Raw genomic sequence first — 24,931 nt, 5'->3', positions numbered from 1 at the left:
ATCCTGAAGCAAAGTTCTTAACCTGAGGTAATATTTCTGGGTTAGCGGAGTCTGTAACCTGAAGCGTATGTAACCTGAAGTGTATGTAACCCGAGGTACCACTGTATTCTTAAGAGGGTCTCTTCTCCAGTCTTCAGAGAGTAGCTGGAAGTGGGGAGGCAGAACAAGGTCCTCCTTTCCTTCCACTCTGCTGTTTTAATCTGAAATCTTAGGTGCAATACTGTGCCCAGAGCTCAAACTGCTCGCGCTAATGAAATTCCCTGTCGCAAAATGCGCCTAGAACAATGGGAGTTTCGAACGCTGGGGTGACCAGCTGGTGGCAGATTATGGGGTTAACCATGTGTGACCATCTTCTTCTGCAAGAAAGGTTTATTAAATTTCCACATCACTTAAATGGACTTGAGAAAGAACCTCAACACAAGAGGTGGACCTATAACATTCTAGAAGCTGATCGTGAGCCCTAACTGTGAAACTGGCTCTTACATCAGGCCGAAATCCCATCTAGTCAAGCATCTTATTCTCACAATGGCCAACTAGATGCCTTTGGGAAGCCTGTTAGTAACGGTGGCCAACAGCCAGCTCCTTCAAGGTAGTTATGTGCTCACATTTCATTCCATACAGTGCAGTTTACACAACAAAACAAGAATAAAAACATTTTATTAAAGCTAGAAATATTCCTGCACACAAGGTAAACATTTTTGTTCAAGTTGTGCATGATTACCCTTAACAGCAAAGTCTTGCTTTTTTAAAAAAAAAATCAATAAATATAAAAAAATAAATTAAAAATTGAAGTAATATGGAAGGAGAACAATTGTCAATAAGTCAAGAGTGCATTATAGGAATGGGGAGAAGGGGCAGCAGTTGGAAAAGATGAATAAATAGAGAGCAGGAAACACTGAGATGACTCTGTGGAGAGTCATTTTCGGTCATCCTTGGCACAACCACTTCAAAGCTGAAACTCACAAATGCCAGAGGGGACTCTGCACAAGCATTACTCTTGATCCAACCACGTTTGGCTTCTTAAAAAGGAAGAACAAAGGAATAGCCCATCTGTGACTGAACAGAGCAACTGTTCAGCGTCCAAAAACGTTCAACAATGCTGCTGTGGCATGAGAAAATTCTCCCACCTCCCAAAATCCACAGAGTCTTAACCAGTTGAGGTTTGGCTTCCAAACAGATAAATAAATACGGCATTGGGCCTGCAGGTTTCTCAGAGACAAGATGGCAGAGCTGGCAATGGGATGGACAGCCCTAGGGATGCTTTGGTCTTCTGTGTTGCAGGGCTGCAAACGGAAGGGAGCCAGATGGCAGGAAGGATGGAACCAGGCATCTAGTAGTCCCAGGATCTGTCCAAGCCAGGAGAGGAATGAAATGTGGCTTTTGGCAGATCTGCTTGGCGACACACAGCCCAATGCCTCGTCTGAAAACTTCCAGCACCGCAGCGTTACTATTTCCAGCAGACAAGAGCAGTCACGAGGCCATGCAATAAAACGCAGAGCTATGCTGAGGAAGCACAGTGGAAAAGCAGGCACCCGACTCCTTCTTTGGCAGCCGGCATCCTTGGTGAGAGAGGTCTCCTGAATTCTCCACTTCAAGTATGTATCAGGAAGTACAACGGCCCATTGGTTCTTGGCCCGGCCACTGGGTAGCTGAAGTTAGGCAAGGAAGCTACCAATAGAGAGCAAGATCCGTCCCCCTTAGATTGGAATGCCAATGGTGCTGACCTGCTCCTTCAGCCCCATGAGGCTGTAGGCAATGCGCTTTTGGTGTCCTGGCAGACGTACCCCAATTCTCTTGATATCCCTGGGAACGGGAAGAAAACAGATGTGACCAGGTTAGTGGGAAATATTGTGAAATCCGGAGTGTATTCCTTTAACTCCCACCAGCATAACTTGAGACACTCAGTATCTCCATCATTCTTGCAGAGGTATCATTAAAAAAGAAACTGAGGTTGATATTGAAGCCACAGCTTCAATATCACACAAAGGTTCCCGGCAATCCCCGTGCTGAGAAGGTGTGGACTCCCCTTGCCATGATCCAAGGAGGCTGGGCACCCGTCTGCTTTTAACGAGCCACTCCTCGTTTTCCTGGCCTCATAAAGTGGCTTAATTATAGGGTGCCGGTTGAATCAGCCTCTCCCAAGAGAGAGGGGAGAACAACAAGAGGCAGCAATAACAAGATGTGTAAGCCCCCGCCCCGACACAGTGGAAAGGTGAATTTACGAATCCTACAGGATTCTAACAGTGAAGTCATGTGACAAAAGAAGGGAGGTCTCTCCTCTCTGGAAATCAAAGCAGAAAACAGCCTCATTCTCCGCTGTGAACTGGGAAGGGGTCAAATGGACCATGATGTTCACAGCCAGCTGAGTTGGCTTTTCACGGAGGACCCTAAACTCCAGCTACCTCCTCTCTCAGGAGGGGAACAAAGGCTTCAGAAGAAAGACCATGAGGAAAAAACAACAACAGGAGAAGCATTCTCAGCAGGCATGGGGGTGAAAAAATGGAGGAAGAGTGGAAGTTGCCACACTCACTCATTGGTCATCTGAACCACCTTCTCAATGACATTGTACCCAGCGGCCACGAAGTGCTCTGTATATTGGTGCATTTTGATGGATTCCAGCCATTCGGCCACAGTTCGGAAAGGGATCCCTTCTGAGCCACTGGTGCTGGGTAGGCGAATGGAGATCCTTCAAAGACAAAAAAAAGGGGACCCCGGCTCTTTAAAGTTCGGTCTTGTCTAAGGTAGCCCAAGTGGATGGGGAGAATTCTTGGGAGGCTTATGGGCTGGGAATTTTTTCCCCTTCCTGGCACTGTTCTTACATGCTTCCGTCTCAGAGGACTGGAGATGGGAAGGGGATGTTCGGAGACAACAGTTCCCAAACCGTATCTAGGGATTCTGAGAGCAGGAGGCCCAGAAGAGAGGCACATACCGAGGGTCAAACTCAGCCAAAGTCTTGAGTGACTCAGGAGCACGGATGAGCTTGTCCAGGATGCTAACGATATCATTGAATTTGGGTCTGTGGCTCCTCTCCTGTTGCCAGCACCTCATCATCAGCTGGTAGATGGCAGAAGGACAGTCCATGGGTGCTGGGAGCCGAAAGCCTTCATTAATTGCTTTCATCACCTGTTTGGGAAGGCAAAGCGAACAACAGTGAAGGGGATTCAGCTTGGAAAGACCACCCCTTTTGTCTTACCATCCTAGCATAAAAACCAGCATCCAAGGCAGGCAGGATTGCAAGTCCACCCCTAGCCTTGCAGACATAAACTTTGAGGAACCCAAGCAATAAGCACCTTTTTATGTAACTTCAGTCAGAACGGATGGATAGATTCACAGGTGACTGGGCAAAACTTATGATGCAATTTACATCATAAGACTGAGCCCATGCTGGGGACAAAGACATTTCCACACACAGCTAGGGTGGGATGGGGGACATAACATTGCTTCCTTTAAAAAATGGACCTCAAGACAAAACTCCATTTGCATTCTGGAACTGGGACTGTATCTCCTAGATTCAGGTAGGTAGCCATGTTGGTCTGATGCAGTCAAAATATATAAAAAAATAAAAATATTGTCCAGTAGCACCTTAGAGACCAACTGGACACTGGTACCAGAGCCTGCAATAAACCCAGATGCCAACTTTGCTGCCACATACACCCAGACAACACCACAACTGGACCCAACAACATCAAACATAGCATCTCGGGCCTATTTAATTACTCATCTTCTAACATTGTGTATGCCATCAAATGCCAGCAGTGACCTTCGGCTCTCTATATTGGACAAACAGGCCAAACCCTACGCCGAAGGATAAATAGACATAAATCTGACATCAGGAATCACAAGACAGAGAAGCCAGTAGGAGAACTCTTCAATCTCCCAGGACATTCAATACAGGATCTCAAAGCAGCTGCCTTATTACAAAAGAATTTCAGAAACAGACTTGAAAGAGAAGTTGCTGAATTACAACTTATCACTAAACTGAAAACTATGGAGAGACCTGGTCTTAATAGAGATATTGGATTCCTGTCTCATTACATATGCTAATCACCTGCATACTATTCCTTGCTTTTTCCTGTGGGACTAATTGTAGTCGTTAACAGTAGTCAACAAAAAACCCCACCCTCCCACTATATATAAGGGCCTGGTGACTTCTGTTTCAGTGTATCTGAAGAAGTGTGCATGCACACGAAAACTTATACCAAGAACAAACTTAAGTTGGTCTCCAAGGTGCTACTGGACAATTTTTTTATTTTTATATATATTTCGACTGTATCTCCTAGAATTAGCTTTCTTCTCCATTAGCCAGAAAACTCCAAACACAAGGGATCCAACAGCAATCTGGTCACCAGCAGGGGCATCACTTGCCCCATAGTTCACACCCACACAAAGACATCCAGTCGCTTACCTCGTGGTTAGAGAGCTCCCAGTAAGGCCGTTCACCATAGGACATCACCTCCCACATCACTATTCCGTAGCTCCAGACATCACTAGCCGAGGTGAACTTGCGATGAGAGATAGCCTCCGGTGCCGTCCACCGGATCGGGATTTTCCCACCCTGCAAGAGACAAGCACACCAAAACCCTCAGAACCTCTGACTCCCAAGGCACTCACTGATTTGGGGGAGAAAACATTTTCAAATTCCCAGGCTCTCTAAATATGTGCTTTCCTCCGTTCAGGCAATTTCTGAAGTTCCTGATAGAAAAGAAAGGTCTCATGTTTTAGCCAAGTGGCAGATGTTGAGGACTAGAAGTCAAATCCTTCCGGAACAAGGGCAGAGACCTTAGCCGGAAGCCATTTTAAGAGTCATGGGAAACAAGCATTCCTTCCTTCCTTCCTCTTCTTTCTTCAGGTGTTCCTAGATCCTGGATTAATTCCCACTGGCTCCCTATTATACTGAGCGGTAAAGCAGACTTCCTGCTACTGGTCACACGCATTCCATTGATCATCCGCTGCCAGCAAGTTAGAAGTTCCTTCCTCCCATTTCGACCCCCTTTCTGGCTTCTCTATTTCTTCCTCCTATACCATGGGCAGCTCCTCCAGATGCCAGCCCTGGCTCTCATATTGCTGGCGAAGATGCATCCCCCCTTTCCCACCCGTTGCAGCTTCCTTGGCCATGGTGGGACAGAACCATAACTTAACATGACGGGACAGCAGCCATTATCACTCACACTTGTAGTGTAGGTGGCGTCAGGGTCATCCTCCAGGACGCGGGAGAGACCAAAGTCAGAGACTTTGCAGACGAGCTGGCTGTCGACAAGGATGTTGCGGGCAGCCAAATCCCGGTGGACATAATTCATGCTGGCCAAGTACTTCATACCAGAGGCAATACCCCTCAACATGCCCACCAGCTGAATAACACAGAATTCCCCATCTTTTTCCTGTTGAGACAAAAAGGGAAGGATTTAGGACCTACTATGCAAGCTAAGATGCCTGCTTCTTGGGAGAAAAGCAATGACAAACCTAGACAGCATCTTAAAAAGCAGAGACATCACCTTGCCAACAAAGGTCCATATAGTTAAAGCTATGGTTTTCCCAGTAGTGATGTATGGAAGTGAGAGCTGGACCATAAAGAAGGCTGATCGCCAAAGAATTGATGCTTTTGAAATATGGTGCTGGAGGACTCTTGAGAGTCCCATGGACTGCAAGAAGATCAAACCGATCCATTCTGAAGGAAATCAGCCCTGGAAGGACAGATCCTGAAGCTGAGGCTCCAATACTTTGGCCACCTCATGAGAAGAGAAGACTCCCTGGAAAAGACCCTGATGTTGGGAAAGATGGAGGGCACAAGGAGAAGGGAACAACAGAGGACGAGATGGTTGGACAGTGTTCTCGAAGCTACCAGCATGAGTTTGACCAAAATGCGGGAGGCAGTGGAAGACAGGAGTGCCTGGCGTGCTCTGGTCCATGGGGTCATGAAGAGTTGGACACGACTAAACAACAACAACAATGCAAGCTAAATGCTAGCTTCTTAAACAAAAGCTTTATTCCTATTGACTTAAAATATGTACATGTTGCCTTTAAGAATAAAGGCTCTTTCAGTCCATAAAAACCCATTATGTTGGAGGCAGCATGCTTCAGAGCGTCAGAAACTGCAGGAGGGGCGAGCGCTATTGCTCTCAGGCTCTGCTTTAGTGCTTCCAATGATGGCCATAATATGGCTGGCCACATTGCAAACAGGATGCTGACTAGATGGACCACTGGCCTGATCCAACAGGCTCTTCTTACTCACAGTATACATGAGAAGGAGGCCAGCAATGAACAGAATACTACTTACCCGCAGGAATTTATCAAGGGCACCATTCTCCATGTATTCTGTGATGATCATGAACGGCTTATCTGGAAAGAGAAACAGAGAGAGGATTGGCCTATGAGATCCAAGTAGATTCCAAACTCTGATGCAGTTGCCCAGGAGTTTGGTATCTTGGAACTGGCCCAGCAGAAAGAGGTAGCTTGGAACAGGAAACCAGTAACAGCCACCAAGGTCCTTAAATCCTATCTAGGGGTTCTTACATTTGGAGACAACTCCCTCTAGGCGGATGATGTTGTGGTGGTTAAACTGGCCCATGATGCTGGCCTCGCTCAGAAAGTCGATGCGTTGCTTCTCTGTGTAGCCAGATTTCAACGTCTTGATGGCCACCGGGATCTCCTTCTTGCTGTTCTTCAGCGTTCCCTTGTAGACTTCCCCAAACTCACCTGGCAAAAAAGAAAAAAGTAGAAGTGTTTAATACTATTTTCAAATAAAGTCAGCATTACTATTTTCCTTTACGAAAGCTCCTTCTGAAACTAGCTTTGACTACATGGGAGAAGAGACATGCTCTCCACCTCCATCAGCCAACTGCATTGTGCAAGGTGGATGGAAGGCACCCTACCTGCCCCTATGACTTTCTGCCGGGAGATGCATGAAGGATGAATCTCAGTCGTGAACTTCAGGACTGCCTGATTGGGGTCTTCATAGGTGTGGGGATCCACATACGTCTTCAGGGGCTTGAGCTGGTCTGTGGGACGAAGAGGAACAACACAGTTAAGGGGAGCTCTTGGCAGAGGCTGTTATAAAGCAGTTCCATGCCTAAGCTCTCTGCTTTTCAAGCATCGCCCACTGCCAAGTTAGTCTATGATCCGGCAATGGAGCAGAGAGCGGACAAAAGACGGCCAGTTCAGTCACAGCCTGCTAGGATGATTTTCAGCCGAACACTTAATTTGCAAGATGGGCGAGGTGAGAAGCAGACAGGAAATTCTGGGTTAAATTCAAAAGCACAATGAAACATCTCAAACCCCGCCACCAATAGTCTTCTTTCCCCTCCCTCCATTTCTTAACTTACTATCAGTTTGAGTCCGCTTTTGCAAATAGGCAGGGATTCTTCCACTCTTTAGATTAAGGTGTATGGTAGGATTTGCTCCCTACTTAAATATTTAAATTTTTCTGCCTAAAACAGAAAAACTTTATTACACTGTGTGTAATAAAGTAAGCTGCGTTTGCTGATGTGCTTCTCAAGAATCTTAATGTAAAAATCGTTTATTTGCCTCTAAAAATTACTGGGTTGCCTGTCTGGCATTTAAGAGGTCTTTTAGGATTGCCAGCCAAGAATAAAATTCAGTATCGGGTGCCAGGAGTTTTATTTAGGCAGGAATAGAGGCAAACATGTATTCCTAAATGTACGCATGTTATAACTCTAGCAAAAGACCCCAAACCTCTTGTTGGTTTGTGTGTGTGCGAATACATGTGAGTGCTGGACATGCATGTGGGTTCAGACACAGTAAATGCACCCCTTTAACAATAAATGCTCACTCTCGAGGTCTAAACAGCTTGCAGTTTTTTTGCCCTTTTCTGTACTGTATGATGTTTCAGATCCAGCAAATCCCACCTCATGCACTGATGTGGCCAGTGATCATTACTCACCAGACTTGGAGAAGTAAACATCCTCTGGTGTCTGTCGGGCCCTTGAGTTCTTTTTCCTAAACGACAACAATAAGGGTTTTCTTGAGTGATCCTGTGAGGCAATCCTATCTGCACCTTCTCCCACAGAACACCTTATCCACTAGACCAGCATTTCCCAACCTTGGGCCTCCAGCTGTTTTTGGACTACAACTCCCATAATCCTCAGCTAGCAAGACCAGTGGTCAGGGATGATGGGAATTGTAGTTCGAAAACAGCTGGAGGCCCAAGGTTGGGAAACACTGCACTAGACACAAACCTCCTTGCATCAAACTCTGTAACCTCTGCCCCATTCCTTCTCAAAGGCCTTTTAACTTATTAAAAGTATTTTTGTGTCAAGACACCAATGCACCTTTGCCAGTTCTTTCCAATGATTTCTGGGAAATATGCTTTCTCAAGTCAGGTTCTTTGATCAAGCCTCACCCCCTAAGGTTCTGCCCTCCCAAATTTTGGCACGTTGCACCAATGTAATGGACGTGCAAGCAGGCCTACAAATGCAAAAGTGCAAATTCATGGCTTAAAAATACAAATCCCAGAGGAGAGAGCACATGGGGCTGGTGTAAGAACACCATGACTCAGCAGCATGTTTCCCTCCCTCTTTCACTTTTGATGGTTTATCTTAAAGAGTTTAAAAACACAAAAAGGAATAAACCAGGAAGGGAATCTCCAAAGCCTAGCATGTTCAGCCTGGGTTGACTGTGACATCAGATGGATGCTGATGTTGCTAGACATGGAGTGCTGTATTTGCATGTACTAATGGAAGAGCCATTGGAACCCCCTGCTCCAGCTTTTTTAATCTGCTTCTGAAAAAGGAGACCCCCCAAAAAGGAAAAGGCCAGACAGTTTGCCATCTGGCCAAAAAGGCTCACTTGCTGCAAACCGTTTCTCTGAAAACTGAAGGCACTTGGTAGAAGTGTACACTCATTCCACTTTTTGCCTCTGGAAAAATAGATTATGGTATCATTTTAAAAACAACAACAAAACCAACCCTGCAAAGCCTGCTAGACTGGAGGTAACAGGTTGCCGTAAGTTGCCTGTTTGCGCACTGTGGGAAACAAAGGAACAGCCGGCATCCAGTTCTCCTAAATGCCATTGTTGCCCCGCTGCCTTAAACAAACAGAATAATAATAATAATAATAATAATAATAATAATAATAATAAAGCACATGCCTTCGGCGAATGAGCAGGACAATCAGCGCCACCACCGCGACCGTGACAACAAAGCCAGCAATGGAACCCCCAATAACTGCAGCGGTGTTTGTGCCGTCAGAGCCTGTGGGGTGAAGAAGAAAAAGGTGGCGGTTAGGAAAACATTGCTATCCGAAAACAGATTGCCAGTGTGTGTGTGTGTGTTCTCTTCTGGTGACTTTGCTCCAGTCCTGCCCCCCCCCGCCCCCAAATTTACTTTCCCTGCTTCGGCATGAACTAGAGAAGCTTTGCCTCCCCAAAACTCACGTTCATCAAGCGTCTCGAACTCGTGCTCCATGCTGTTGGTTCCCTGACCCTCCTGGGTCAGTGCTTGGACGCTCACCAAGTACTTGGTCCCAGGGGTGAGCTTCGGGAGGGTCACAGAGCTCCCTTCGCAGCGCAGGACGGAGTAGCTGTTCTCATCCTTCTGCAAGGAAAGGAACACACAAAAACTTGCATGCCTCAGTTTCTCCCCATGAAATGGGCTGGGGAATTGGGGGAGGGGGAGCGTTGCTCAAGGTTAAGAGCAGAGAAGTACCAAGGAGAGACAGATACCTTCTTCTTGTAAGTGACCTGGTACTTCCAGACATGGCTTTGCTGCCGAGGTGGGACAGTCCAGGATAGACTTAGGCTGGTTGTGGTGCGGCCATCCATGGTCACTGAGGTCACTCGGGGAGGTTCTGAGCATGGAGAAGGAGGAGAGTGAGTCTGGCATGCTGCAGTGGATTGCACCCTCCCCAGACAAAACCTTTTGCCCAGTCACCAGCCAGCCAGTAGCCCAATGTTCCATATAGAATTTGCAAACTCTTAAAGCCTCATCTGTAATGAGGCATCTTACAACTTCCAGAGTTTATTCAAATTACATTCGCAGAACTGATGAGTACCCAGGTCCAAAATAAAGTCCAACAGACAAATCACAAGACCTCACTTTGCACAGCTGCCTTCATAACAAGGGTGTGGCCAAGTGCTTAAGGCAAACGACACAGATTAGCATGAGATTAGCATATGCTAATCTATACAGATAGTTTCAAATTTAGACAGGTGTGTGTGTGTGTTTAGCTTTTTCTAACAGGGCTTAAGCTCTGAGCTAAAACTATTTTCTGGATGCAGTACACTCTATACACTGGGCCCTCTGCACTGCTTGCAACCTCTTGGCTGCTTTATGCGCATATGAAAACTAAAACTAAACTTGCTCAACAACTGAACACTGCTACCTTTATCTAAAACACACACAGCTGTCTCCTCCTCTGTCCCATCCAGCTATCCGAAGAGCCTCTGGGCAAATTTGGATGGTGCATTGGGCTCTGCAGGATCCTGTAAGGAGGTGTGTGGGGTTTTTTTTGGTAAAACAAAGCTTTAAAAGGCAGTGGTGGTTGGGAAACCTAGCACAAAACACCCAGGGCTCAGCTCTTCCAGGCAATCCCTAGTCCCATCCTTAGCAGCCAAGAAGTTTGTTTGCTGTGGCTGCCGCATGAAAAAAAGGCCAACATGTTCTATAATAATAATAATAATAATAATAATAATAATAATAATAATTTATTATTTATACCCCACCCATCTGGCTGGGTTTCCCCAGCCACTCTGGGCGGCTTCCAACAAACACTAAAATACAGTAAGCTATTAAACATTAAAAGCTTCCCTAAACAGGGCTGCCTTTAGATGTCTTCTAAAAGTTTGGTAGCTGTTGTTCTCTTTGACATCTGGTGGGAGGGCCTTCCACAGGGCGGGTGCCACTACCAAGAAGGCCCTCTGCCTGGTTCCCTGTAGCTTGGCTTCTCGCATCAAGGGAACCGCCAGAAGGCCCTCAGAGCTGGACCTCAGTGTCCAGGCAAAATGATGGAGGTGGAGATGCTCCTTCAGGTATACTGGACAGAGGCCGTTTAGGGCTTTAAAGGTCAGCACCAACACTTTGAATTGTGCTCGGAAACATACTGGGAGCCAGTGTAGGTCTTTCAAGACTGGTGTTATATGGTCTCCATGGCCGCTCCCAGTCACCAGTCTAGCTGCCACATTCTGGAGTAGTTGTAGTTTCCGGGTCACCTTCAAAGGTAGCCCCACATAGAGCGCATTGCAGTAGTCTAAGCAGGAGATAACTAGAGCATGCACTACTCTGGCGAGACAGTCTGTGGGCAGGTAGGGTCTCAGCCTGCGTACCAGATGGAGCTGATAAACAGCTGCCCTGGACACAGAATTGACCTGCGCTTCCATGGACAGCTGTGAGTCCAGAATGACTCCCAGGCTGCGCACCTGGTCCTTCAGGGGCACAGTTACCCCATTCAGGACCAGGGAGTCCTCCACACCTACCCGCCTCCATCCCCCAAAAACAGTACTTCTGTCTTGTCAGGATTCAAACTCAATCTGTTAGCCGCCATCCATCCTCCAACCAAGAACCAGGGAATCCCCCTTGCGCAGTGGCATCGATTGCAAGAGCGGCCATCTTGGATCAGACCACATTTTGCCCCAACAGCACTCGCCCTATGCTTCCGGAAAGCAGCGCCAGAAGGCAACAGCTCTCAGGACGATACATATGCGGGCCAATGGCACCTCATACCATAAAGTGCACATCTGCATCGTTTTCACTCGTCTGCGACGCTGGGTCCCCTTACCCGTCTGGTTGACGCTGATGCTGGCGACGCCATAGCTGCGCCGTGGGCTGAAGGAGGACACTCCATTCTGGGCCTCTACCGTGAAGGTGTAGTTAACGTGTGGCTCCAAATCGCTGACGGTCAGGGAAGTGCCGGCCACGTTGTGAGGGTTTTCCGAATACCGGAGTGTGGCGTCGCAGGGCCGGCACTCTCCCGACTCCGGCCAGCACTGCTCACATGACACGCTGTAGGTGATGTCCTTGCGGCCACCCGTGTCCCGGGGTGAGGACCAGCGCAGTTGAACCTTGGCGCCCAAGCCTATGGCTGTGACAGCATGGGGAGCAGTAGGGGGTCCTGTGAATGGAGGGAAAAAAGGGCCTAATGAAAAAAATGAACAGGTCTCTTTGATGCAAGGCAGAAGACCACTCCCCAGTTAGCCCAGCAACTCAGCAATCCTGAGCCTTCACTTCCAACTTTTGACTCTTTCTCTGGAACTGTCCTCCATCCCTCTCTCCTCGCTCTGGCCTTCTCTCCATCTCAGCTATCTATCCCACCCCTCACCAAATATTGTCCACAAGGACTCTCGCATTGCCCCAGGAGCGAGCCTGCTGCTTTTGTTGCTTCCTGCCTTCCCTCCTGTGACTGACACAAACTGAATAAAACAGCAGTAGCTTATCCGATGTTGCTTGGTTTCATTAAATACTTGCAAACTGCCTCTGGACATTGATGAATCTCCAAGCGGATAGCCGTCAACACAGCAAGCCTTTATCATTTCCTGGGCAATCGTACCGCTTAGATCTCCCACTTACTTGTGCATGGCAGGGAAACAGGATCAGTCAAAGCCCGAAAATAGCCTTCCTCGCAAGGGCACGAGGTGGAACCTTCGGAAGACGGCAGAGTGTGCAAGGGACATTTTGAGCAGGCGTTGTTGGAGATGTCCTCTTTGAAGAACCCAGGTGAGCAAGCTGCAAAGAAGAGAAAAGAAGGGTTGGGTTAGTCCTCCTGGGGTTCCTAACCATGGCCGACAACACAGACCGGTGTATGGAGAGATGACTTTTATCGGAAAGACCCGAGTTCAAATCAAACCACAAAGTCATTGTTCGATCTTAGTTCCCCATGTGTTCAATGGGAATGATAGTTCCACTGGAACTTAAGAAAAAGGTAAATCCAAAGATCATTAAGCACTTTAGTTTTCAAAGAATACTTGGCAAGGGAGGAGAGACACACTCAGGTCCTTTTAATCTGTTCAGTGGAAATGAAAACACACTCCAAGCTGACGTGAGCATCAATTGGGACACCTCTACTGCTGCTGCTGCTTCTTCAGGTTTCCAGTGTGCCTCGTGACTGTGCATGCATCATGGTGAACGCACATTACAGGGGAGGGTGGAAGGACGTGCAGAGGAAAGCCCCAGCCTACCTATGCCAATGCCTGAGACGAGCAACTCTTACTTATTTCCTGCATGAGTAAACTCTTCCATAGGAACTCAGTTTGCTCCTCAAAATCCCCCTGGAATCGCGTCACTTCCTTGAGGGATCTACAAAGGAAGAGCTCTTTGGAAGCCTCCGGTTCCCGTTTGGAAAGCACTCCATGTGGCCCGACTTACAGCTTTGCCTTAAGTCAGTAGCTGGCATGAGGACTCCTTTCTTGCAAGCAACAGCCCCCTATGGGCACTGCTACCAGGATCGCACCAATGCAGTGGCCCTCAGGCAGAGACTCCATTCCATTCAATGCAGAGAAACAATTTTTCAAAACACCGCCTGCTCAAAAACCTTCCTGTGAACCAGACAGTGGTAGAAGCATCTTGGTGCCTGGAGAAAATGCCATGGTCTTCCCAATGGAACTCTGTACCATCCTGTCTGGTCACAGCAGCCCCTGATGCCAAGAGATAATGTCCCAGGCTGGGCTGGAGAGGGGGAATATCCTTTCCCGAATCCGATGGGCCATAACTGAGGCTACAGAATAGAAGCCACAAAATACCATTTCGTTAACAGTCCCCCCTGAACATAGCAAATCTTAGCTATTTGAAATGGTTTCCCGCATTTTCAAACTTCTGCCCCAGGTGGAACTTTACTTACACTCAAGAGATTGCTGTTTTTTTAAAAAAAGAAACACACACCCCCAGGTTGTTAAATGGAAAAGAGGGTCTGGTTCTTGAAAGCTGCCTGCCCAGAAACAGAATCCCCAGTCTTAACCTCTTTCAATATCTTGTGTGTGTGGTCTGCGATCTCTCCGTTTGCTTAGAAACAAAAGTGCTGGCTGTAAAACTGTCATGCTACCAAAGTCAGGCGGTGTGTGTGTGTAGAAAAGGGTACTTAGGTGATTATGGTGGGGAATTCTGCCCCCTCCAGAAAAAGGATCTCTTTCGGCTTCTGCCTTCTGGAAGAAGGTAAAGGTAAGGTAAAGGTACCCCTGCCCGTACAGGCCAGTCTTGCCAGACTCTAGGGTTGTGCGCTCATCTCACTCTATAGGCCGGGGGCCAGCGCTGTCCGCAGACACTTCCGGGTCATGTGGCCAGCGTGACAAGCTGCATCTGGCGAGCCAGCGCAGCACACGGAACGCCGTTTACCTTCCCGCTGGTAAGCGGTCCCTATTTATCTACTTGCACCCGAAGGTGCTTTCGAACTGCTAGGTTGGCAGGCGCTGGGACCGAACGACGGGAGCGCACCCCGCTGCAGGGATTCGAACCGCCGACCATGCGATCGGCAAGTCCTAGGCGCTGAGGTTTTACCCACAGCGCCACCCGCGTCCCTTCTGGAAGAAGGTACAGTGTTATCAAGACTAGGACTAGCTGTCTGAGAAACCATTTCTATCCAAATGCGATTTTGGTTTTAAACACAGTGTAAGGAGTCTCTAGGGGAGTGTATTGTATTTTAAAAATGGGGTATCAGAGTTTTTAGGGGGCTAACCAGGCTGGGATAGCTGGCTTGTTGGTTTTGAATGTCTTATGTAGATTTTTTTCCTTTTTCAATTTCGTTGTTCTGTATGGTACGACAATAAAGATTATCGTATCGTATCGATTTCCAATAAGACAGTGTCAAACACCATAAATCTGCATACGGCCTCTTCTTTCCTCATAGAGGAGCTGTTCAGCCCTCTTATAATTTTGGCTGATCTTTCCTAAGCCTTTACCAGCTCTACAATATTCTTTTTCAGGTATGATTATCAGAACTGCAAGTGCTATCACACCACCGATTTGAATAACGGTATTATGATGTTGGCACTTTTATTTTCGATCGTTTTCCTAATGAATCCCAACATGAAAGTCACTTTTTTCACTACCTCTTTCCTGACCATTCACTCCTAGTTGAGACCCTATTAGTGCGTGCGTGAAACGGGGATCTCTTTTGCCTCAATGCTTACATTGAATTGTATTTCATAGAACTGCAGTTGGAAGGGACCCTAAGGGTCATCTAGTCCAACCCCCTGCAATGCAAGGAATCTCAACTAAAGCATCAATGACAGATGGCTATCCAACCTCTGCTTAAGTCTCCAAGGAAGGAGAGGCCACCACCTCTCGGGGGAGTCTGTTCCACTACCAAACAGCTCTTAACTGCCAGAAAGTTCTTCCTGGTGTTTAGTCAGAATCTCCTCTCTTGTAACTTGAAGCCCTGGGTTCGAGTCCTACCCTCCAGAGCAGAAGAAAACAAGCTTGCTCCACCTTCCATGTGACAGCCCCTTAGATATTTGAAGATGGCTCTCCTATCTCTTCCCAGTCTCCTCTTTTACAGGAGAAAAAGCGCCTTCAATCGTTCCTCATAAGGCTTGGTTTCCAGAACCTTGATCATCCTTGGTTGCCCTCCTCTGAGCACGTTCCAGCTTGTCAATTATGATCCGTAAATTGTGGGGCTCAAAACTGGACACAAAACTCCAGGTGTGGCCTGACCAATGCATAGAACTGTAACCTAATGGTTGCCATTCATTTGATTTTGAATTGATTTTAGAATGAATTGATTTTAGAATGCATTTCAATAAACTGATTGTGATTTTATGTAAACTGTGTTACTTTTATTGTTGTTAGCCGCTCTGAGCCCGGCTTCGGCTGGGGAGAGCGGGATATAAATAACATTTTATTTTAATAATAATAATAATAATTTATTATTTGTACCCCGCCCATCTGGCTGGGTTTCCTCAGCCACTCTGGGCAGCTTCCAACTGAATATTAAAAACAATACAGCATCAGACATTAAAAACCTCCCTAAGCAGGGCTGTCTTCAGTTGCCTTTTAAAAGTAAAATAATTGTTTATTGCCTTGACAGAATAGAGCGGGATTATGACTTCCCTTGATCAAAACAGTAGCTTTATTTGGGGGGGGGGGAGTCAAACTGTAAGAGGCATATTTCCATCAAAGACCCACCAGGGTCCAAGATGACCCACAGACAGGATGCCCTGACACAGCCTCCCACACTCCTCTTTGCCACACCAGGGTGCAATTGGGGGTGCAGAGAGGGGGGGGGGGAGGGAGGCAAGTTGTTCCTTTCCCTCCATTTTGAATTTGGCAGCTGGCACCATTTTAAACCTGAATGCTGGGGCTTTTGGTCCTCTCGCAGAGGAGAAAGAGAGAAGATTTACTTAAGCGATATTTAAAAGGTGTGCAGTTAAGCCCAGCTGGCTTGGACTTGCGGAGTGTGCCAGGAGGCAGTAAATGTCTGGGCTGGAAGGGACCGAGAATGCTCCCCTCCCCCTCCCCCACCGCCACCCCACAGGTGCCATCTGAAGGAGTCTAGAACACATTTCTAGTTTGAGTGGTTAAATGCCCACAAAAGATAAGCGCAGCCACCCTTGGCCGAGACTCGCTTCCGTGTGCAATTATTGGGCAAGTCGAGGCTCTCCCTGGGACTTCCACAGGCAGGTGTGCTGGCAGCTGCTTCCCCAGTACAAAGTATTAACAGGGAGTGGTGGCTGTGAGGGGGGTGGAAGAGGATGTTGCCCACCAGGTGTCTGCTGCTGTCCCCCCACCTGGTCTGTTGATACCTCACAGCAGTTCAGAATCCACAGAAGCCCAAAACCACTCCCCGCAGAAGATGGCTGTTTAATAAACTTGGATAAGATGGCAACACCTTCTTGATCAGTTTGGAGTCCCCTAAACTGTAGCGCGGGTGGCACTGTGGGTTAAACCAGAGCCTAGGACTTGCTGATCAGAAGGTCGGCAGTTCGAATCCCCGCGATGGGGTGAGCTCCTGTTGCTCGGTCCCTGCTCCTGCCAACCTAGCAGTTTGAAAGTACGTCAAAGTGCAAGTAGATAAATAGGTACCGCTCCAGCGGGAAGGTAAACGGCATTTTCATGCACTGCTCTGGTTCGCCAGAAGCGGCTTAGTCATGCTGGCCACATGACCTGGAAGCTGTACGCTGGCTCCCTTGGCCAATAAAGCGAGATGAGCGCCGCAACCCCAGAGTTGGCCACGACTGGACCTAATGGTCAGGGGTCCCTTTACCTTTAAACTATAGCCCAGAGGGGGCCTTAATGGGACAGCGGCCAGCTCAGCATGACTCGTGATCATTTGCACCGTGATTTCACATTACAGTTTTAAAATCTTAGCTAGATTATGGATAGCTCAGTTGGTCAGAGCGTGGTGTTGCAGGTTCAATCCCTGAATGGGACAGCTGCATCTTCTTGCATTGCAAGGGGTTGGACTAGACAATCCTCAGGGTCCCCTTCCAACTCTATAAAAAATACAGTGGTACCTCAGGTTACATACGCTTCAGGTTACAGACTCCGCTAACCCAGAAATAGTACCTCGGGTTAAGAACTTTGCTTCAGGATGAGAACAGAAATCATGCTCCGGCAGCGCAGCGGGAGGCCCCATTAGCTAAAGTGGTGCTTCAGGTTAAGAACAGTTTCAGGTTAAGAACGGACCTCCAGAACGAATGAAGTACTTAACCCGAAGTACCACTCTACAACGTTTCTGCAAAAACTAGGCTTGCAACCCATTTAAAAGAGCATGTCAATCAATGGCAGGAATTAGGCAGTTAAGTTTGCATATGGGTAAAACACAATTGTCCTGGAGCAAAAAGCATGCACTGTTGGGGAAGGATGCATGAATGCACTGTCTCAGAAGAGGCATCCCCTCCTGCAGGCGAGAGAGGACAACTCCGAAGAGGGCTCTTGCCATGGGCAGTTTTAAATAAACACTTGTATTAAGGCACCCATTTTTTAAAAAACAAGCAATCAAGCCCTACTGCCTGACCAATCAGGGGGACACCTTTTAAACCCATTCAACGTCGCAGCCTGACTAATACCATCAATACAAAGGGTACGTCCTGAGAGCTGGACCATTGCATACAAACATAAGAAGCGGAATGTTTGCTGGCAGGTGCCCTGGTGCTTTTTCAATAATTCACCTTCTGAACATGACGCCACTCGGCTGGCCCCGTGCCGTAGGCAAGAGCGCAATAGCACACAATGCCATGCCAAGGCTCTGGCGGGTGGGCAGTTGGCCTTTTGAGATATTGTCAGCCAGCCCCCGAGTTGCCAAGCGAATAGAACCCTCCTTGGCAATCTCTCTTACTTGAAGGCCAGAGCAGGGAGAGAGGCAAAACACACACAGAGAGATGGTGATGGCTGGTGGCAGCACAGAACTTGCCAGCAGGAGCTAAAAAGGAGTGATGGGCGGGGGACTGGAGGGGGGGCGGGAATGTGTGCAGGAAGCCAAGAATATCTGTGTTTATTCCCGAAGATAAACTGCCTTTGTTTCCTGCCCATGGGCCTCCCTTTTCACAGAGGCCAGAGGGATGGGAGGTCAGAGTATCTTTACACAAAAGGGCAAATTCCTTTTTCCAATCCCGCCCCCCTCCCGCTGGAGGAAGCGGCGGCTGCAGAATGCGACTGGCCTTGGGAGGGAGACAGCTACAGCCCAATGGTGGAACGTGTGGGCAGGGTGCAGGTGGGGGGTGGCCAGGCCAGCAGAAGTCAATGCCCCCCCCCACACCCAGTGCAGTTTGCTGCAACCCCCATGGTCTCCGCCAAGCAGAGACTCTGAAGTCTCCTCCTTGCCCAATACCCGTTGGTGCCAGAAAACTCAAATGCAGCGACACCCGCTTGCCTTACTCTGTACTCTTTGCAACACCTAGCACGCTGGAGCTATTTCCTCCCAGAAATTCCATGTTTAAAAAGCCAGGGCGAGAAAAATAAACACCACTATTGGAGGAGAGGGATGCGGGTGGCGCTGTGGGTTAAACCACAGAGCCTAGGACTTGCTGATCAGAAGGTCAGCAGTTCAATTCCCTGCGACGGGGTGAGCTCCCGTTGCTCGGTCCCTGCTCCTGCCAACCTAGCAGTTCGAAAGCACATCAAAGTGCAAGTAGATAAATAGGTACCGCTCTTGCGGGAAGGTAAACGGTGTTTCCGTGCGCTGCTCTGGTTCGCCAGAAGCGGCTTAGTCATGCTGGCCACATGACCCAGAAGCTGAACGCCGGCTCCCTCGGCCAATAAAGCGAGATGAGTGCCACAAGCCCAGAGCCGCCCACGACTGGACCTAATGGTCGGGGGTCCCTTTACCCTTTACCTTTATTGGAGGAGAAGGGAAGCTTGCCACCCAATCACTAATTCATTTGTGTGACTTGACCCAGTTAAGAGGGAATGCCAAGCAGGCCATCATTTAGGGGATTCCCAAGGCCTTCCTATGGCACTAAGGTTTTTTGGGGGGGTTACACAGGATTCCTTAGCAGGTGAAATCTGAGAGTCGCGTGTGGGTGTTGCCTGAAATCGTGCAGACGCTGATGCCAAGAGATAGCCAGATAAATCTGGAGAGCGCGGCAAGCCATTTAAGCAGCCATGAATCAAGGCTGGAGGAGCAAGGAGACAGCCAGGAGAGCGAGGCGGAGTGGGACAAAGGGACATGTCAGCCCTTGCCATTCACAGCACCAACAGCCAGTCTGGTTTAATGAGGGCGAGTTTATAAGCCAGCGGGGTCCCTACCCAAGCCTCATATACAGATGCACACATACTCTCTCTCTCTCAGGGGAAAACAATGCCCCCATTCACATAGGACAGAGGACCAGTGTCTTTGGAGACACCCCTACTAAGGGTCCAAGGCTTGGGGCTTAGTTGGGGGTGGAAGATGGCTGGGTGCTTGGTCTGCGTATGATTGCCACATCTCCCCAGATGGATTGGAGAGAAAATGGGAAGCTTCTTCTTCTGCTGCTGCTGCTAAGGATGCCTTTGAGCCAGGCTGGAGGCTCACTGGAAGTGGAGATGCCATTGGAGAAGGGAATGGGGGGGGGAGGTGGGAAGGTGCTCCCCCTTTCAGAAAGGAGGCCCGGATTAGGAGATCTGGAGGGGGGCTGTGCCATGGCTGGGGCAGCTAACAGGGGAGGGCAGCCTGGAAAAGAGGGAGAGGGGCCCACAGAGGAGCAGCTTATCCCATCATGAGAGAGAAAGTCCCAAGGAGCTGGGGTTAGGCAGGTAGGCTTCTGCAAAACGCTCAATGAATAAATGGCTTAGAAGGAGAGGAGTTTGGATTTGATATCCCACTTTATTGCTACCCGAAGGAGTCTCAAAGCGGCTAACAATCTCCTTTCCCTTCCTCCCCCACAACAAACACTCTGTGAGGTGAGTGGGGCTGAGAGACTTCAGAGAAGTGTGACTAGCCCAAGGTCACCCAGCAGCTGCATGTGGAGGAGCAGAGACATGAACCCGGTTCACCAGATTACAAGACTACCGTTCTTAACCACTACACCACACTGGCTCTCGAAGGGGGGAAATGGCTCTACGTTCCTCCCCCCCCAAGAGACAACTGATGGAGGGAACTTCTCCTAGGTGTGCGGCTGAGAGGCAGGGATGTAACAAGGAAGATCAAGGCAGAAAGGAGTTAGGGGGGAAAAACAACAGCAGTTATTCCTCTCCACCCACCGCCATCACTCTTGGAGCCAAGGCCACCCTTTCTTCTTTTTGATTCCCAGAAGCAGCCCCCCCCCACGGCCTCTCCCCTAGCACCAGACAAATGCAGAGGGTGGGACAAAGGCATTGGCTGTCACTGTGGAAACCAGGCTGGGTCTGCAAACCAGCACTGTTGGTGGTGTGGGGGTGCGGGGCAGGTGCTGGGGGCCGTTGTAGAATGGCAGGCAGGAAAGGAGAGAAATCCTCTATTCTGCTCCAAATCCAAACCAACACATCCTACTCCCCGCCCTGCCAGACTAGATGGGAAATCAAACAAGTGTTTCTAGGCAACACTCTCACCTTTCTTTAAAAGAAAGAAAGAAAAAGAAAGAATTTGGCTTTTGATGAAATCCCGCACATGGTTGCAGGAGGGCGAGCGGCAGCAAGATAAATGTGTTCTGCATAAGCTCAGAGGCACTGAAACTCCGGCAAGAGGTGGTTATTAACCACAGAGGGAGTGGACACAATGTCCAGTCGTCCACCCCAGCTCCTCCGTCCAGTCCCCCGCAGCAAGAAAACTATCTCTGGGTCTCCAGAGGCCCAGCAGCATCACTCTCAATGGAGATTAGTTGCTCCTTAGCACCTCTCTGAGCCCCACTGCACCCCATGTGTGGCTAAAAATGAGTAAGAAGGTAAAATCGCACCCCCTTTAAATGCAGGCTTGTTCAGCCATGTCTCCCCTGAGGGGTACATTGCTCTCTCCAGTCATGGAGTTTGTCCACTCCATCGAAAAATTGAATTCCTTCTCGTTGACGTTGGAGAGAGGCCATCTGAAGAAACTGAGCAGCCAGCAGCTCCCTTCCCCATGTTTTGGTCCCCCCTTTGGCCTCCGATATCATGCAGGAGGGAAGTGAGATAACAGCCTCTATCAGGTGAGCCTGATAGTGTATATGGGGGAGAGAGAATGCTTGCTCAAGATGCCTGTATTACTTCATAACCTTCAAGGTTCCTTATCTCCTTCTCCCTCTCTCTTTGCAAAACCCAGGCACATTCCTGAAGCAAAGCCTCTTGGCGGCTGCCTCCTCCTGCCGCCCCCCACAACTCCCCACCTTCCAAGAAGGGGGTTCACTCAGTTGGATTGGTGGGGAACAGAAGAGCAAGACAGGTGTGAGTGGAGGGGACTTGGCTGCTGCTCTCACTTCCTCTATATGGCAGTATAAAAAAGGAGTTTGGTAAAATGGAATCAACCCTGGAAACTTCTATATACAAGATGCCCATGAGCTTTGACATGAGCTGACTTGCGAGGCCATTTGATTCTCTACTGATCCACTCTCCCCTGTTAACCGATTCTCTCCACATTTTGAATCCCCCGAAACAGAAAGGCAGTGCAGGGGCTACAGCAGTACTGAGAGAGATGGATGGTCCAAGGATCTGACTTGCCATTAGGTAGCTTCCTGGGTTCTTTGTCTAACAGAGAAAGTCCTGATGCACAAAGGCCACTATTCCAGAACTTGGAATTGAGAGCTCTTTTAGGATCAGGGGCTGAGGGGGTGGGGAAGGGGGGTCTCTTTCACTCTCACATACACACGGCAAGAAATGCTGAATGCATAACACTTCTGGCCAGACTGGAGACTGGAGAAGTGTAGAATACTTATCTTCAGCCTTTGTCAATATCAAACTTCACCAAACAAATGGACCAAGGGGTAGCAGCAGTGAAATACTTAACAAGCAACATTAACACTTTGGCTGAGAAATAGTAATAATCTGCTGGGACCATGCAGCAGGACAAGACAGAACTGCAGAGAAAAAGAAACATTATGGGTTGGCTTCCTGTTAGTCGTCTCCCCACTCCTGTGGCTTGCTAAGGCAGATTTGAAGTGGGGGCATGAAAGAAGAAGAGAACAGCCAGCCCATCCCATAAGAAACTTGAAGACACATTTCCTGGGGCTCTCATGTGAGTTGACAAAGGATTAGAAGTCTGACATTTCCATGGGCCCCAGTAGAGAGAGACTGCTGGTACCTGACAGATCCAGCACTTCTCAGAGTGGAACAGGCCTGTTTGCACCTGACCAGTGTCAGATAGCTGGAAAGACTGGGAGCGTGAGGGGCAGAGTCCCTGTGGGTGCTATGCTGACTATGCCCCCTGGAAGTCAAGTTCCCAACTTGAGGGCAAAGAGAAACAGCAACTTGAGGGCAACGAGGAACAGCAGCAACAGCTGCCTCACATCTGTAGAAGTCACAGAGCATGCCCTGGACACTTTATGGAAGCGCCATTTTTGTTCAGGTGGGCTTTGGGTGACTAGGGTGAAGTAGGGACATTGTGACATCAATTGCACCCTCCATTCCCTTCACTGGGCTCTTACAAGTATTGCTTTGTCCTAATGCCGACTGGGAAGTTCAGCGACGCAGGAGTAAAACATGAAGCAAAGCCTAGTTACCTCTGCAGCTGTCCCCGTCCTTTTCGTAGCCCTCGCGGCAGCGGCATTCGCCAATGGGCACCAGCCACTCCCCATCCGAGTTGCAATGCATGAACAGGTCCTCGTTGGCCAAGGCATCCTTGACGCACTCGCCCGACACCTTCGCCAAGGCCTGCGAGTCAGCGCCAGCAATGGTCTCGGGGAAGCTCGCCATGTTGCGGAAGACTTTGGGGCATTTCTTGTAATAGATCCGGACAGACAGGAGGGCCACGCAAGCCCCAATGTCCTGGAAGGCCAAGTAGAAGCCCTTTCGGGTGAGGGGGCCCACCGAGCGCACTTCCATGTTGATCTTGACGTTGCGCGTCTCAAAGTCCTCCCGCACCGTGATCTCGTCCGGGGCAATGGTGTCAATCTTGCGAAACTGGCGCTTCTGGAAGTTGATGCCGTAATCCACGTCTGACTCCGCGTAGAAGAGGTTGAAGGTCTCCTTGCACGTGCCGGTGGCGCTGGGGAAGCTGTTGCAGTCTCGGACGGTGAACTTGAGCTCAATGAAGATGCGCTGAGCTTCGCCGCGGTAGATCCAGTTGGTCCTCAGCCAGTTGTCCTGCTCCCCTTCCATCACGTTGCAGACCGAGTAGATGTAGATGAGGGACTCGTTCATGACGTTCTGGAGAAGATCCCACTGGGGGTGGGAAGAGAAAATGGCTGCCGTTAGAGGAAATGTTTCTTCTTGCTCAAGTAATAATCTGTGGAAGTGACAGCCACTGGAAACAGCAGCACACCACAAAAAACCGATTTTGAAACAATAGGTTCAAGCAGAGACTATTTGTGGTTCAAGTGCCATGCAAATGTAACGCCTTCATTTTCAACTATGGCTAATCTGCTGTCCTGGGAAGCTGCTAAGTCAGACACAAAGGCCACAGATTTCCCCTACTGACTGTTCCAAGCATCAGATACTCAGAGATGGCCTTTGCCCACCATCAAGGAGCCTTTACAGGGCCTTCTTGGTAGCAGCTCCTCATTTATGAAAGGCCCTCTCTAGTGAGGTGCCCCTGCCTCTCTCACTAACATCAAGATAGGCATTTGAAATGTTTTGATTCACCCAAGTGTTCAATGGCTCAAATATATACTGTTTCTGGCAACCTTGAAATTGTTTAGCTATGAGGATATTAGATGGCTTTTATTCATTCATTCATTTATTTATTTTTAAAATCCTGTTTGCTGTCCTGGGCTCCTATGGAAAGGAGAGATAGAAATTTAATGAATAACTAAATAAAAGTAAATCTTTAAAAGCCACTCATGTTAATCCCAAGTAAATATTCTTGGGGTGTGTGTGTTTTTTTAACGCAAAGTTTGCTTAGGAATTCTTCTCTTCCTTCCATGCTCTTATTGCCTCTGCTTTGAAAGGAGCATCTGAAGCAGATGTAAGAATTCAATCTACATTTCCCAAGTCATTATACCTGCGGTTTATTTCTCCCAAGACGCCTACCCCCGTTTCCTCCTCCTTTTATAATGTGAGGTAATCAGCAACGCCCAAACTTCAGTTCCACTAGCAACCCACTGCCCTGTGAACAAATCCATTGGACATGGGGATGGTCTCACCATCAGGCTTCTTAAGGACAGGGGTGGGTACCATTCAAAGGGCAGCGTACTCTTGTGTTTTGCAGGGAAATTGCTTGCACAAAGCCGTTTCCTTAAAGCAGGAGAAACCTGACAACAAGACTTACCCCCGCGCCGTAGGGATTGGTGAGCCAGCCCAGATCCCCTTGTGCCTTGGCGAAGTCCAGTACGACAACTAAGGAGAAAAGGGATAGGAAGAAAAAGACGGTTATCGCATGGAGGACTCTTAACCTCACAGAGAGCTTCATACTCTGCAAAGGAGACAGGACCAACTCCCCCCCCCCCCCAATTTTTGTTGTTGGATCCTATAAAATTAGAGTTTGGGAGGGGAATAAACATCCCTGGTTGTGGCATCCCAAACTACGCAATGAA

General features: G+C 48.6%; 1 protein-coding gene across 2 annotated transcripts in view; it reads right to left on the bottom strand.

The window, feature by feature from the left end:
* Positions 1-640: 640 nt before the first annotated feature.
* EPHA2 (EPH receptor A2) overlaps positions 641-24,931 on the bottom strand; it is a 35,223-nt gene continuing 10,932 nt past the window's right edge. Inside the window, exons 2-17 of one of the 2 annotated variants that reach the window (XM_081017331.1) lie at positions 24,667-24,734; positions 22,961-23,621; positions 12,516-12,671; positions 11,728-12,060; positions 9,677-9,801; positions 9,389-9,548; positions 9,104-9,206; positions 7,898-7,953; positions 6,870-6,995; positions 6,511-6,693; positions 6,275-6,336; positions 5,169-5,378; positions 4,406-4,555; positions 2,930-3,123; positions 2,531-2,686; positions 641-1,803 (exon numbers count right to left, since the gene is read on the bottom strand). In XM_081017331.1, the coding sequence (XP_080873457.1) occupies positions 1,698-1,803; positions 2,531-2,686; positions 2,930-3,123; positions 4,406-4,555; positions 5,169-5,378; positions 6,275-6,336; positions 6,511-6,693; positions 6,870-6,995; positions 7,898-7,953; positions 9,104-9,206; positions 9,389-9,548; positions 9,677-9,801; positions 11,728-12,060; positions 12,516-12,671; positions 22,961-23,621; positions 24,667-24,734 (2,849 nt within the window). In that variant the 3' untranslated portion in view covers positions 641-1,697. The remainder of the gene's footprint in view (positions 1,804-2,530; positions 2,687-2,929; positions 3,124-4,405; positions 4,556-5,168; positions 5,379-6,274; positions 6,337-6,510; positions 6,694-6,869; positions 6,996-7,897; positions 7,954-9,103; positions 9,207-9,388; positions 9,549-9,676; positions 9,802-11,727; positions 12,061-12,515; positions 12,672-22,960; positions 23,622-24,666; positions 24,735-24,931) is intronic. The other variant, XM_081017332.1, reaches the window with a different exon arrangement.

The sequence above is a fragment of the Podarcis pityusensis genome (assembly GCF_964106645.2).
Source record: "Podarcis pityusensis genome assembly, chromosome: 8".
Lineage (NCBI taxonomy): Eukaryota > Metazoa > Chordata > Lepidosauria > Squamata > Lacertidae > Podarcis > Podarcis pityusensis.
This window is presented reverse-complemented; position numbering and strand designations above follow the sequence as displayed.